The sequence below is a fragment of the Nicotiana sylvestris genome, chromosome 1 (assembly GCF_000393655.2).
Source record: "Nicotiana sylvestris chromosome 1, ASM39365v2, whole genome shotgun sequence".
Lineage (NCBI taxonomy): Eukaryota > Viridiplantae > Streptophyta > Magnoliopsida > Solanales > Solanaceae > Nicotiana > Nicotiana sylvestris.
In genome coordinates, this window is record NC_091057.1 from 181,400,631 (window position 1) to 181,415,881 (window position 15,251).

General features: G+C 36.3%; 2 protein-coding genes across 2 annotated transcripts; both read right to left on the reverse strand.

Annotated features, from left to right (window-relative positions):
* Window positions 1-1,238: 1,238 nt before the first annotated feature.
* On the reverse strand, window positions 1,239-2,267 carry LOC104246712 (transcription termination factor MTEF1, chloroplastic). Its single transcript, XM_009802591.2, has one exon. It carries the CDS (start codon window positions 2,237-2,239, stop codon window positions 1,367-1,369), a length of 873 nt encoding a protein of 290 aa, XP_009800893.1. The 5' UTR covers window positions 2,240-2,267; the 3' UTR covers window positions 1,239-1,366.
* A 637-nt stretch (window positions 2,268-2,904) lies between these two features.
* Window positions 2,905-6,706, reverse strand: LOC104246719 (guanine nucleotide-binding protein subunit beta-1). The gene is made up of 6 exons (XM_009802599.2): window positions 6,443-6,706; window positions 6,240-6,334; window positions 4,603-5,027; window positions 4,130-4,487; window positions 3,703-3,816; window positions 2,905-3,265 (listed from the first exon to the last, which is right to left on the reverse strand). The coding sequence occupies exons 1-6, from the start codon at window positions 6,546-6,548 to the stop codon at window positions 3,230-3,232; spliced, it is 1,134 nt and encodes a 377-aa protein (XP_009800901.1). The 5' UTR covers window positions 6,549-6,706; the 3' UTR covers window positions 2,905-3,229.
* Between the last annotated feature and the right edge of the window lie 8,545 nt (window positions 6,707-15,251).

The following is a 15,251-nucleotide window of genomic DNA, read 5'->3' on the forward strand; positions in this document are numbered from 1 at the left end:
GGTTGTAGGTTCTACCCCTCCCTAGTGCAATATATAAATATTTATTTTGCAATGTATAAATATTGTATCCTAAGTACAAGTGTATCATGTATTTTTATATAGTGACAGTTTTTTTTGTATATATTTTGTATAGTTACATCTATTTTGTATATTTTTTGTATAGTGACAGTTTATTTGTATATTTTTTGTATAGTGAGAGTCTATTTTGTATATTTTTTGTATAGTGACAGTCTATTGTATATAAATTGTACAATACGAGTATTTTGTATATTTTACTAATAGTGACAACCTATTTTCTATGTACCTTCCACTACCTTTCTCCCTTGTACGGTTGTACCCTACCACTTACCAAGACATAACTGGAAAATCAAATGACCAATTGCATATCTGATTTAAAAAGTTATAACCAGAATTGTATTTTCTTTTCATAAGTTTCCTTTTCTTTCTAATTTGATGATATCATGTAAGCCAAAAAAGATTATAGCTTGTCAAGAAAATAATTTAAACAGTTGTATGTCCCTCTCAAAATTTGCCAATTGGCAACATTGATGATTGATGTAATTCTCCTTAATTCATACTTCCAATGTTTTCGATGGGAGTATTATAAAAGCCAAAATTCTTGCAAATGGAAAATAATGTAATTCTTTGGGCTACTAGTTTTGGCCGACAAAGAGCATCTTTAGAAATTCGCCGAAAAGAGGTCACGCGAGGAAGAAAAAATTACTGAAGTAATACTACAAGATTGGGAAACAGAAGATATATAGAAAGAATCCAAGCAAAACTAAATGGGGAAAGTGCAAAAAAAAACTGTTAGTGTTGCCTTCGGCAATCAGGTGCTTGTGAGTTCGGTGGCTAGCCACTAGAATAACTTTTTGGCTATACAGTGTATAATGTAACTTTGGGCTAGTGGGTGTTATAAATTTAGCCCGAACGGCTATAAATGAATTTTGCTCATTAAAAATAGATTTTGAACACCCTTGCATAACCCACTAACAAAGGGTGTTCAAAATGGCTTCGACATTGCTTAGAAGTGTTTTTCAAATTAATTAACCAAACACAAATTATTTCTTTTTAAAAGTACTTTTCAAAAAAAAAAAAATACTTCTCAAAATAAGTTAGATGGGCAAACATGCTATAAGACTTGCACTAATTCGGTGCTTAATGATCGCAAGCGAATAAATTACTAAATGAGATCACCTATTGCTGTAAAGACGGCCATTATATTAGGGGCAATGTCACTCGAAATATATTATATATATACATGAAACTAATCTTTCACCACTTAGGCACTTAACATTCGCTTTACTGAAAAGAAATGCAAATAGGGTGCTGTACAGAAAATCATGAATTAACAAAGTAGAAAATTTCATTTCCATTTAGCATAAAATCTTTGATCACTCCACAGCAACATTCTTTTCAAAGGCATGGTAACATTTCTTTCTTTGAGATGCAAATGTCTAGGCACAATCCTGTTTCTAAGGCTGAAAGCAAAGTACTGAGGGAACATTTTCAGTTCCTGGATATCCCTCCTCATCTCCTCAACCAAATACACATATTTTGGCCACAAGTTGTGTTCAATGCTATAACCAAATATAGCAGGAAATCTAGCACAAAACTTAGCTGATTCTTCATAGGAAAACCCAATACCTTGCAAAAATCTAATCTTTTCTTCCAATTTATCCACTCGGGTATTCAGAAGATGAGCATTTAAGGTTGTTGACAAGTTCAAATTTCCAATGTCTAGTTCTTTAAGATAAATCAGTGTCGGTCTCAGACAGAAGGGGACATTGGATTCAAGAATTTGAGGACATCTAAGAATTAAACCTCGAGTTTCTTCTGGGGTTGCAGCCAAATCAAATTTGAAGAATTCAAATACAGATTCAACATGGGCAGGACTAAATTCAGGTGAAAATACTTGGTCGCAAACAAGAGCTATTCTTGATATATCAGCTTCGGAAAATCCTTGGGAATTTAGGAGGTTCACAATGGATAAGATATGTGAAAGGGATTCAGCTGATGGGCTTTTGTAGGTTTTGTTTCCTGGCTTGATAATGCCGAGGGATTTTAGATAACGGAGATTTTCACGATGAGAAGTGCGAAATCTTAGGAGGAAAGGAGGGTTTGGAGATGAAGAAAAAGGGATATTTGTGGCAGAAATGAAGGAGCAGATTTTTTTAGTTGGGATAGAAGAGCAAAGAAACATAGCTTCTTTTCCTTGTCTTTGGTTCTTTAGCCACATTTATCTACATTGTCTATTTGTCATGTGGTTATGCGTATTCCCTCCCAAATTGTTTTCACTACGAGTAGTACTTACCAGTTTTTTAATTATTAAAATGGTGAAATTATGCATTTTAACATATTGCTAAAATATCCACTTATTTTAACTTCTGAAAAGGAAAGGAACAACTATTTTGGAGAAAATGACATAGGGAGTAACAAATATGTTTCTTTTTTTTATTTATTCGCTAAAATAGAGAGTAAAGATAAATTTCACCTGTAATATCTAGTACTAAAAGGAAAGAAGAGTTTTAATAAAGTTTCTTTCAACTAATTAATCTATGTTTTATTATTCTTCCACGGAATTCTCCTCGACCTTGTACCATCTAATCACCAAAAAGTAAAAATCGTGGGTTCTAATCGCATTCTGGGGCATTGCAACAATTTTGCCCTTATGCAATTAGAAGCAAGCTAACAATATTACCAACTATACACATGCATATAATAATTAATAATATACATATACACTTGCACATGCACACACATACATAAATTGAGTGGGAATATTCTCAAATATGATAGAAAGCCAGAAAACTATGAATACTTTCACTAAAGACTTGTTAACCCGAGAGCAAATGTTCATGCCTAGGCTGTTCTATCAACTGACTATTTCAGTATCTCAACAGCTTTGTAATAGTGGAAAAAGAAAAGCTTGTTTGCATTCTTCAAGCGTCTATTATAGAATTTTAATTACAGAAGCAGCTGAAACCATCAGACAATTTTGAAAACAAACAGGCTATCTTTACAACTGGTGCTGATCCAGTAATATTTGTCAGATTCATATGATCGCAAATGGAACAGTTTGGTTTCTCTGCCTGATATATTAACTGGAATACAAGAGATCTACAGGTTATGACAATGCCAAAGGAAACGCGAATAATAGGCTAGCTATGAAAGAAAATGAGAATGAAAAGGGACAGGAATTAAATAACAGAATGAGGTGTTTCATCAATCAGATCACACTTCTGTGCCCTCCAAAAGCCCAAATCTGCCAAAAGGAAGAAGGAATTTAAGATCTTGTTACAAACGCATACAGATCTAACAACAATCAGAACGGTAGAATACTTGGGAAACTGAACTGTGATGTAGTCATAGGAATCTATTGCGGGGAAAACAAAGGAGATGAGCATCATTTGATTGTAAATCATTTCTTTTGGGTAATTACTTGATATTCAAGGCTAACCATCATAAAGTCTAGTTCAAAGAGCAAAGCTGAGGCCCCAAATTTCAAGGTACTGGTTTCTCACTGAGAAGTGAGAACAGGGTTATTATTTAATAAGTTCTTCCCGCATGCACATAACTCTATAATTAAATGGTTCTAATATAGTATTAGATTTCTTCAGTTCATTATAATTTTGCTTGATGCTTGAAAAATATAATGTAGTTTCTCGTTCATTAGAAAAAGAAAATCACTCTAAAGCTTACCTTCAGGTTTGTATCCCAACTTCCTGTACATAAGGCGCTTCCATCAGCTGACAGTCCCAGGCAACTTATTCGCCCTTCATGAGAGTTTTGAACTCCTCCCAAGTTTAGGACCACCTATTGATTCAAAGAGTAAATGCAAGAATAAGGCTGATGCCAAATAAGAAGAACAAAGACATCATAAACATAAACATGCACAAACAATCAAACAATAAGAAGTGAAAATGCTATCCCAAAAGGAAAATGATAACAAATTTGAATGTTACTTATGAGAAGGTTGCACGAAATTCTATTGAAAAGAAGAGATGTCTATGAGTATACTTGGACCAAGAATTATCTCAAAATGTTTGCAGAAAATAATTTCCAGAATGATAGAGGTTTTTTTTTCTTCGGAGAAATGAGTTAAAAGCAAGATGCAACTTTCTTGTACCTTTGCTAATAGGGTGTCCCACACATAACAATCACCATTTGAGTATCCGACAAAGAGAAGACGGCCTGAGATAGAAAATGCCATGGAAGTCACATGAGGGATATCACCATCACCATGCGGCTGGTAGTACACTTGCAGCTGGTGTCCAGTCCTAATGTCAAATAATCTGCAGGTTCCATCCTCTGAACCAGTTCCAAATCTATTACCATCAGGGAAGAACTTTACAGTATTAACATCTCCCTCGTGACCATAAAATGTTCGTTGAGCTCGACTAGCAACTCGGGTGTCCCACAGTCGAGCAGTTGTGTCACAGGACCCAGATACAAACAGTCTGGGGTTTGATGAACTAATTGAGACACTGGATAAATGGAAAAGAAATAAGATTGCTTCCAAAACTATATGCAGAAAATATGTTTAACATAGTTAAAGGACAGAGATAGAATATTTGCATAGTCAATTGATCACCAACTCACCTTTGTACATCTGCAGTGTGCCCGGATTGAAACTCACCTCCAAAGACAGAAGTTCTTAGACCAGTAGTTATATCCCAAAGGACACATGTTTGATCACCAGAACTAGTTATTAGGTGAGTATCCTCATCTGGAACATATTGACAGGAAGACACATAACCCTTATGCCCACTAAGCATTCTTGATACAGGATGGTTCCCATCCTTATCGATTGGTGAATTTAAGTTGAAGATAGAGCAGACACTGTCAAGGCCACCGCAGGCAACAGACTGCCCACTAGGAGAGAAGGCGCAGGTCATAACCCAAGCACACGGAAGCTTAATTGCATGGGTTTTCTGGCTTGTGAGAGCATTCCACACTATTAATCTGCCATCTTGGGATGCACTGACTATACGATTCTTTTCTGGAGTCCAATCCAGTGAATATACCTGCAGAATAGTTTTTAAGATTTTGGTCATACAACTTCTCAATTAGTAAGCAATACTCGAATTATATTATGATATCCAACATACATCAACTAAGTTGTTGTGGATTATGATGTTTCCTTATGGTCATATAACATACTCTTAAGTATGTCGTTTCCTTATTTACTTGCTTTAACCTCTCCACCAATACATCATTCATATACATCAACAAAGTTCTTAGAGGATATTATACACACCTAAAGAAGCAAAAGTCAGAAGCGAGTATGATCATGTAAAATTTTCTCAATTTATTTAATGATTACTGGCACCAAAAAGTGATTTTGTTTTGTTAGTTCACGATGAGTATGATGTTTCTTAAATTTACTTTGGCCTCTGTATGGGTGAATTCTCCAATTGATCTTACGTTCATGGTCTAATAGTTATTACTATAGACGCCCTTAGAAAAGCAAACTGGTTTCATTAACAGCTTCCAGCTAATTAGCTTGATTTCACAATCATCTTTGCTCAATCTCCAAGTTCCCGGGTGGAAGATAACCAACAAGTTGACCAAGTATTAATCCAAATTCAGCAGACACAACATCCGAGAATCAAGTGGTTTAAACATTGTGGTCAGCACTTACTAAACTCATGCACAGTTCAAAAATTATTTGCCAGCTTCCTACATGTTGTGGGCGTAAGCTTGCAGTAAGGCTTTTAAAATACTTGCTTTGATGCGCCACTAACCGTAAAAAATCTAACAACCATTAGCCAAGAAGAGTAAAATCCACCAAAGCTTAAAATCTTTTATCCTATTCTTAAATATTATAGTACAAACTAGTACTCCCTTTCTCCCTTTTTTATACGACTGTGTTCGACAGAATGAGAAGCTCAAGATGTCAATCTAGCTTATTTATCATATTATTGGTAGGAGAACAAAATACTAAAGTAATAGTTAGAAAGTTGGTTTCATAAGATATATCACATCAAAATCAAATTTGTCAAGTTAAATGAATTCCAATTTAAGTTGTCAAATTTATGGATCAAAAACTTTGCATGTACCAGATGAAAAGAGTGTTAGAAAACCTTTGGCTGTTAAAGCATGAATTTATTTGTATTCTTTTTGGGATAGGCAACAAATGTGCAAATACAGACAACTTTTGGAACAAAATAAGGAAAATAAAGTGCAAATACAGACAACACTTGGAATAAAATTTACAAATTGGTGAAAGCATCTACCTTTCCAGTGTGTCCTTGCAGGATCCTACAACAAACCAGATCTGTTGGGCCAAAGGTGACCGGAGTTTTACCTTGCGACCTTGCATATCCAGAAACTGCCAAAAATTTAACAGCCAAAAAGAAGAAAATTCAGATCTCTAAATAACAGTAACTTAAAACTCCAAAAAATAACAATAAATGAGGAATTGGAAGCAAGAAATAACCATCAGTGTCGAGTAATTGGAGACGCTTCTGCTTAAGTTTTTCACGGAGATCATTTACAGTCTGTGTAGCGGCCATATGCCGCTCTTTCAGCTCTGTCACTGACATTTTCAAGGAAATTCAAACATAATTCTTCTGAAAATCTCAATATTGTGGAACAATCGTTGATTAAATTAGGGTTTTTTCTGAAGAGGAGAGGAGAGAACGAGTCAGGCTGAGTCAGTGGCGAGTCAGGGAAGTTGGTGGTGGGCGCGTGGTGGTGGGATGGGTTTCAGCCTTTTACAGATTGCTGTTTGACTGATAGCCGCCGGGTCCACGCTGTATGACGTGGCGGCGTGACATGTTTGTTGTTCTGATGGGGTCCACAACGACTTCGTTGACAGCGACTCCAAGTCCTCTTTGGGCTTCCGGCCCAATAAAATGTCTCTTGGTTAAAAGTTAGTTAAAAATTGGACGGTATCCTATTTGGTCGCTCACCTTTAACTTATACCTATTTATTTAAATTTTTTTAATTTGTAATCATTTTTAAATAACTTCAACCCCTTGCTCTTCCTTGTTCGTTTTCTTTCTTTTTCTTTCTTTTGCTGAAGTTTGAAAAGAAAATGGGGGAAATATCGTTGCTCCAAGGTTTAACTTGAGTTATAGATGGGTTGAATCATTTTCTGCTGTCTACGAATTCCTTTTTTCTCTTCGTTTTTCAAGTTATGATTTTTCAGATTCTAAGTGATTTCCAGATCTTGATTCTGTCGTAAAACTGTCACACTTCCTTTTTGCGCGCCTACCCCAAAGGATAAATGCGCAAGGGAGTTTTTCCAATTTAAGTAATAATATTCGAAATGGGATTATTTATTTAATTCAGAGTCGTCACTTAGGAAATGTTTGACTTTTGGTGTCCCAAGTCACCGATTTATCTTGAATGCCAAATCGAGAAAATTTTCAACTTTCCAAATGAAGTCTGCGAACCAGAAATTCTAAGTAAGGAATTCTGTTGACCCGAGGGAAGGTGTTAGGCACCCTCGAATCTCGTGGTTCTAGCACGGTCGCTTAAATTGTTATAATGGCTAAATATCTGATTTAAATACATGTTGTGACTTATGTGCTTTTATTAAGTTTAAACCGCTTTTATTATTATCATTTATTTTTATAGAATTGCAACGTCGTGAAAATGCATCTCGAACCACGTCACAATCAATGCACCCGTAGTTGTTAACACATTTCGACTCCGTTGAGATTTGAATTTGGGTCACATAAATGCGCACCCGAATTTAAGAATGTAATTTAATTAAGTCGCGCCTAAAGAGTCTAACGCGTTATTATCTTTGGGGAAGGCAGTGAAATTCACTAAACAGTCCATCCCAAATTCTAAGTATTTATTATGATCAATTATTGAGGGCCCCGCAATTTGCATTTTTATTTGGCGAGGCTCGTCTCATTATTTTTTAAAAGGATAATCTTAGCATGACTACATTTTCTATTTTTTTGTTTTCTAAAATAAATGAAGATAAGGTCCTACTTTATTTACATACTTTCGAGTTATTATGGTTAAGTTTCAAAAGTGAGTTGTTTAAGGAGTTTGCATGGCAACGCATAGAACATTCTACATACAGACAGTAAAAGAAGGAAAAGACTACATTAAATTACAACTTCAAATCTTTCTCATTTGTTTGCATTCATGCCTCGAGTGGCTTACAAGATGAACCAGTGTATCAGTTTGTGTACCTGGTATTTGGGAAAGCAAGGAAAGAAGATGAAGATCAGTAGAAGCAGCAGTAGTGTAAATACACAGCAACAACAGCAACCCAACAGCAACAAATTCGAATCAGATTCAAGGCCTAGAAAACTTTGAGGAAAAACCGAACAACTCAATAGAATAAACCCAAAAGTTTGTAAGCAAACTAAACAGCAACAAACCACGCGTGTATTAAACCCGAAACTAAACTCGCTTCTCCCTTTTTAAAAAAAAAAAAAAACTCTCTAACACTCTTGAGATTTTCAGAATGTATTCCTCTCTCTCTATAATCCTCGAAAATCTTTCAAGTTCAGTCTAAGTTTTTTTTTCTCTCAAGTCTTAGTCTCTTTCTAAATGTTTAAGTCTCCTCTATTTATTTCTCATCCCAAACCCTTTTCAATTAATAAAACAAAACACTTTCTCCTTACCAAACCCACTACTAGTTAAAAAATACAATTATTATTTATTTAAACAAACTTTTCTTGAGCCCCGCAATCCCACTATGTCTTGTTCTCTACTTTTGATTAAACAAATACATTATTCCCCACCATTATGTCTTGTCCTCTATGCTTACATTAAACAAATACATTATCCCCCCTCCCCCATTATGTCTTGTCCCCTATGCCTATATTATTTTAATATTATTAACAAATTATTTAATTTTAATGGACATAGCACTCAAAATAAACATTTGTTCAGATTTTTAATTCCAAAAATACTCATCCGACCTTACTGAAATAACCATATTACCCCTGAACGAACTGCAAATTACCAAACTACCCCCGTCAGCTATAACCAATTCACCTAATCAATTTCAACCAAAATACAGCAAATATGACCAATTTCTAAACAATTTTCAACAACAAATTCAAACTAAATGATGAACAACAAAGAACAACTAAAATTATTTTGATTGAACAATATTTTTAACAACAAACAAACCTACTTTCAGATTCAACAACAACAACAACAAACAAGTATATTCAGATTTCTAAATTCAATAATCATTTGAACTTAAAATTAAATCTAACAACATTACAACCAACAATTTCTATATTAAAACTAAACAAGATCATGAAACAAACTGAAGAAATAATCAAAAATGATAATCAACAAACAAGAAGATCAAACTTATACTAATTTCGGATTCAAGAACAATCAAACAAAGTATGGACATAAATGAAAAGATTCAACAACAATAACAAGCAAGTTTTATTCAAATTCGAATTAAACTCGAATTAAGCTTAAACAAAACAAATAAACATATTCAAATCACTAAACTTCAAATAATCAATTGATCTTTTTAAATTAAATCCAATAAAATTATAACAAAGATACATGATTCAAAAAATTAAAAACCAAAACATAACTTCTCATTAAATCACTGAATTAAAAAACGAACTTTAAACAAAATGAACACGAATTTAATCTACAACAAACAACGGATTCAGGCGATTTAAACTAACAATCTTTTATATTAACATTAAATCCTTTTAAATTAATAAAACAAACTGAAAAATAATTAATTGAATTTTCAACTTAAATCTTAACAACATTATAATTAAACTAATCAATTTTTATCTAAAAATAAATAAGAAAAATGAAACAAACTTATACTAATTTCAAATCTGAAAATATCAAACAAATTACGGACGAAATAAAACTTAAACCAACTAACCGTAAATGACCAACGACGAACTCGAACGAACTTTAAACGAAACCAACGAAACTTTGATATAAACAGACTTGAAGACGACGAAGCGACAAGCTGCGATGGCAGCCATGGCAAAAGAAACGAACACGAAACAGTAGCAGCACAAAACAGTAGCAACACAAAAAAGTAGCAGCAACGGAACAGTAGCAGCGGCAGCCATGGGAACAGTAGCAGCGACAAGGAATAGTAGCAGCGACGGAACAGTAATAGCGGCAGCAGCAGTGGTGGAGCATGACGACGATGGTCGTTTGGAGCTGGGTGTTCATGGTGCGACGAAGAAGATGAAGCAACAACGACAGGGCTGGTCGTTTATGGACGTGAGGGAGCTAACCATGGCAGATGCAGCAGCAGTAGAAGAAGCAACGATGCAACGAAGAAGAAACAACAGTACGAATGGAGGTAAAGTAGAAGACGGAGCAGCAATGCAGCAGGTCGACGAAGAAGAAGAAGAAGGAGAAAAAGATGCGCAGCCATGAGAGCTTGACGAGCTCGTCAATGGCGGATGTTGTATGACGATGAAGATGAAGCTTGGGACGAAGAAGCTGAAGACGGGGCAGCCATGGATGGAGGTCATTTGGAGCTTGAAGAAGAAGAAGAAGGAAAATGAGGGGGGTGGCGGATGTTGTTTGTTTTTAGGTTTAGGGTTTTTGTTGTCTTTTTGTTTTTTTTTTTTTTTTGTCAAATGTAAGATATGGGGTGTTGGGTATTTGGGTTATGGACCGGGTCGACCCATGTGGAGATGGACCGGGTCATGGGGAAGGTTGGGTATTATTTGGGCCTGTCGCTTGAATTTGAAGAAGAGGCCAAATTCCGATTTTTCTTTATTTTTTGCTCTCTTTTCTTCTTTTATTTTTCTAAAACTAAATTCTAAAAATCCTTAAACTATCATATAGAACTAAATTAATTTATAAAAGTGCAAATTAACTCCCAATAACAATTAACACACAATTAAGTAATAATTAAGCATGAAATTGTACAATTGGACATTAAATGCTAAAAATGCAAAAGATGCCTATTTTTGTAATTTTGAATTTTTATAAAACAAACTTAATTACTAACAATTGTAGAATTAAATCCTAATGCAAAATGCGACATATTTTTGTATTTTTTATTAATTTAACAAATAAACATGCACAGACAAATATACAAAAATACCACAAAAATTCAAAAAATTGCACACCAAGGAAAAGTTATTTTATTTTGAATTTTTTGGGAGTAATTCTTTCATAGGGCAAAATCACGTGCTTACAAAAACAATGTGAAGACTTCTTCGTGTATGGATATACATAAATCTTAACAATGTGGAAAAAAGTTTGGAAGACATTGATCTAAATACTCGATCTCTATCTTTCATGAACAACGAAACTGTTTCAGATTTGGGAGCAAGCGTACGTTGTAGTAGTTTACTGGTTTTTGGATGAGATTGTTCATCTGCTTTGTGTTTTGCAACAATTTGCACTGTATTTAGTTCCTGGTTTTGGTGCTTGGAAGGTCAGTGTAAAAGGGGAGAGAACCTAAATTCAGTAAAAAAAACTTCAGCTTATACAGTGGTGAAGTTTTTACAAATGAATTAAATAACTTCAGCATTTTCTGCTGAAGTTTTTGAAAAAGCTTATCCAGGACAAAAAAAAATAATTCACCTTATTAAGGGTTGATGTTTTCACAAATGAACTAAATAACTTCAGCATCTCCTGCTGAAGTTTTTGAAAAAACTTTATGACAAAACTAATGAATCCAGGACAAAAAAACATCAGCTATTTTAGTGCTGCAGTTTTTACAAATAAACTAAATAACTTCAGCATCTTATCCAGGACAAAAAAACTTCAGCGTATTACCTTTGCTACTTTAGGCCTGTCTACTAGAATGCTAAAGTTTTGTGTGATTGCCTTTGCTACTTCAGCCCCATATGCTGAAGTTACGCGAAAAAGTGGGTACGCTTGTAGTTCTTTTTGCAAAACGGGCACAAATTAAACGTGACCCAAAAAGTAAGTATAGATGCAAATCCCCCATCGTTAAGTCGTTGACCCATTAGGATTAGTTAACTACCAAATCATAAACAAAGCAATTCTTGCTTATAATATGTTTAGGATTAGTTAATTATATATACTCCATCCGTTTTAATTTATGTGATTTTTTTTTTAAGTATGAAGGTCAAAAAGATTAATTTTTGGTGTGAATTCGAACATAAGATTTTCAATTTTTTTAAAATAAAATTTACATATTTAAAAACGGTATAAAAATTATTATAAGTCATAATAACTAACAATTTAAACGATTTAAAAAGTATGTACAAAACATTGTATGGATCAAAATCTGATTGAGAAAATCTGGCACGAGGTTAGATTACCAAAAGGCGATTAGGCCGGGGTCGTGCACAAGATTGAAGAAACCAACGGGCGAGCTGATTAATCGGGGCCAAGGCCAGGAACTCAGGCCAGTAATAAATGGCTAGTTTTGTATTAAGATACTTTAGGGGAATATTCTATCGAATATTCTCTGCATCTGTACTTTGGGTTAGGCAAGAGGTATGTCCCATATAAATAGAAAGATAGAGAGAAGAAAAATGGGCATGTAATATTCTATATGATAGGATCTCTCTTCAAAAGTTGACTCTCAAGTGTAATACAAACACCACCGTTTAAAAGAGATTTGATTTATTGTTTATTCCATATTTCACGCATCAGATCCGAGAAATCCCCATATATTCTCATATTCATTTGTCTTACATCATTATCAGAAAGAAGAATCATCTACCTCATTCAATACTGGGTGAATCATTCTCTCTATTTATATTTATTGTCATTTAACATATTTATTGTTCATAATTATTCCCTACTCGTTCATAACAACATCATTTAATACATATTGTATTAAATCGGTTCAAACACAATCTTACGTTATTTGTGCAAATAAGTTTCAGATCTAGAATTTATTATGTTTAGCTAGGATTTACCTATTATCTTCTTATTTAATTAGTTTAACAAAAGATTTCATACTTTTTAGTCAAACAATTTAGCGTCGTCTGTGGGAATTTTCTAGTTAAAATATTAGTTTCTTCTAGATCTATTTTTTTTTGTGCAAAAACCCTATAGCTCTTTGTGTGCACAAATCTAACATGGCATGCAACAGAGAGAAAAAAGAGGAAGGCGATAGCTGACCTCACCACCAACCTCTCCACACCATCAACGAAGTGGATGAAACGGAGGGCGAAGATATAATGCAGACACCTCTCCCAAACGAAACAGCTCGCCCCCACCTCACGGTAGCATCACGATCTCGCACAGTAAAGGGGCCTCTACATCCGCAACAGAAGAGGCCCCATCGGTAGTGAAAAAGATACTCGAGGCATGGTTGACAAACACGCTAACCGGCTTCCTCGACAAGCCCTTTCAGAGGCCAAACAGAGAAGAGGCAAGGGTCGGTATTGCATCAGCAGCTGACGAGCAGCACACCCCCTGCAACAGGTATTACTTACAATGTTAGTGATGTAGGTAATGACATCCTCACATCCATTTTGAGGAAGATAAAGGAGATGGAGAACGAGAACAAAATGATCCGCAACCAAATGAAGGAGCACCAAGAAAGTCTAGATAAAATACTGAATGCCCCAAAACTCCTGCCAAAAAGGGACGCCAATCGGTTCGTCGAGCAGCCATATAGTGACGAGGCTGCACCACACGCCATACCTAAAACCTTCAGAATGCCGCCGTACTTAGAAATATATGACGGCACGACAGACCCCGAGGATCATGTGACCCACTATGTGACTGCAGTGAAAGGCAATGACCTCACCAAAGAACAAGTATCATCCATATTGCTAAAAAGTTTGGTGAAACCCTAACTAGAGGAGTGCTAACTTGGTCCTTGCAGTTACCTACACGTTCCATAGAAACATTCGAGGAGATGGCAGACAAGTTCGTTACCACCCATGTCGGGGCCAAGAAAGAAGAGGCGAGTGTGAACGACATATTCGCCACTAAGCAATCACCTGGCGAGGGACTCAGGGACTTCCTTGCCCGATTCAACCGTGAAAGAATGACACTTCTAAATGTCTCAGGGGGGGATGGCGGTAGTCACTTTCCAAAACCGACTAAACAGGAGTGGTTCGAGGGCGACAAGAAAATTATTAAGCCGACTCATAAAATACCCTACAACCACTTGGAACAAGATACACAACGCCTACTGTACCAAGGTAAGAGCTGATGAGGATGACCTTAACAGACCTACCTTGGTCCAAATGGAGTCCAAGAAATACCGGAGAAGTTGCAACATGAGGGATCTAGTGGGACCTCGACCTAACCGGGAAAGACATCAGCCTTATGTCAGAGGTGCCCTCATACCATCTTCATGCCACGACGAAGGCCCATCCAGGCCACGAACGGGAACCCACCGAAGTGAGAAAGGTATGCCCCTTTATTATTTGCTTACAATTTCTGCATTTCCCCCTCAGAAATAGTCTACGCACTGGAGAATCTCGGCCCTAAAGTGAAATGGCCGCAGAAGATGAGATCCGATTAGAGCACCAGAAAGTCGAATGCCCTCTGCGAATTCCACCAGGAGCGGGGTCACAAAACCGAGGACTGTATTGCCCTAAGAAAGAAGGTCGTGAACATGCTTCACCAAGGGCACTTGAAAGAGCTGATGAGCGACCGGGGGAGAGCCATCTTTGCCCGAGGACGTAAAAAACACTAGGAACCACCCAAACTACCTTCCCCAGCTCGAACCATTCAAATGATCATCGGAGGGGGCGACGGCGCATCAATCAACAACGTGAAGTTCACTACCACCCACAAACTCAAACTATCAATCACTCATGAACGGTATGACGAACTCGAAGAAAGTATCATCTTCGATAAGTCGGATACACACGGTTTGGTCTTTCCTCACTATGACGCTCTTGTCATTACTTTGTGCATCTTAGATACTGATTCAAAATGTATAATGGTCTATGAGGGAGTGGCAAGTGCATCATCACACCCTCGAGTTCTCACCCAAATAAAGCTCGAGGATAGGATAGTGCCACACTGTATCACACTGACGGGTTTTAACAAAGCAGTTGAGCAGACATCTGGAGAAATCACGCTGCCCGTCCTGGCCGGCGACGTCACTTTGGAAACTACTTTCCACATCATGGACCAGGATACGACATACAATGCCATCATAGGTCGACCTTGGATACACGCCATGAAAGTTGTCCCCTTCAGCTTATATCAAGTCATCAAATTTCCCACCCCATAGGGAGTATTCAGTATCCGAGGAGAGCAATGCACTGCTCGAGAATGCTACCGCACCGCCCAAGACTACACATACACCCAACAACTGAATATAAACGAAGACAGTTATGTGCATATAAACGAATCTGGAAAGC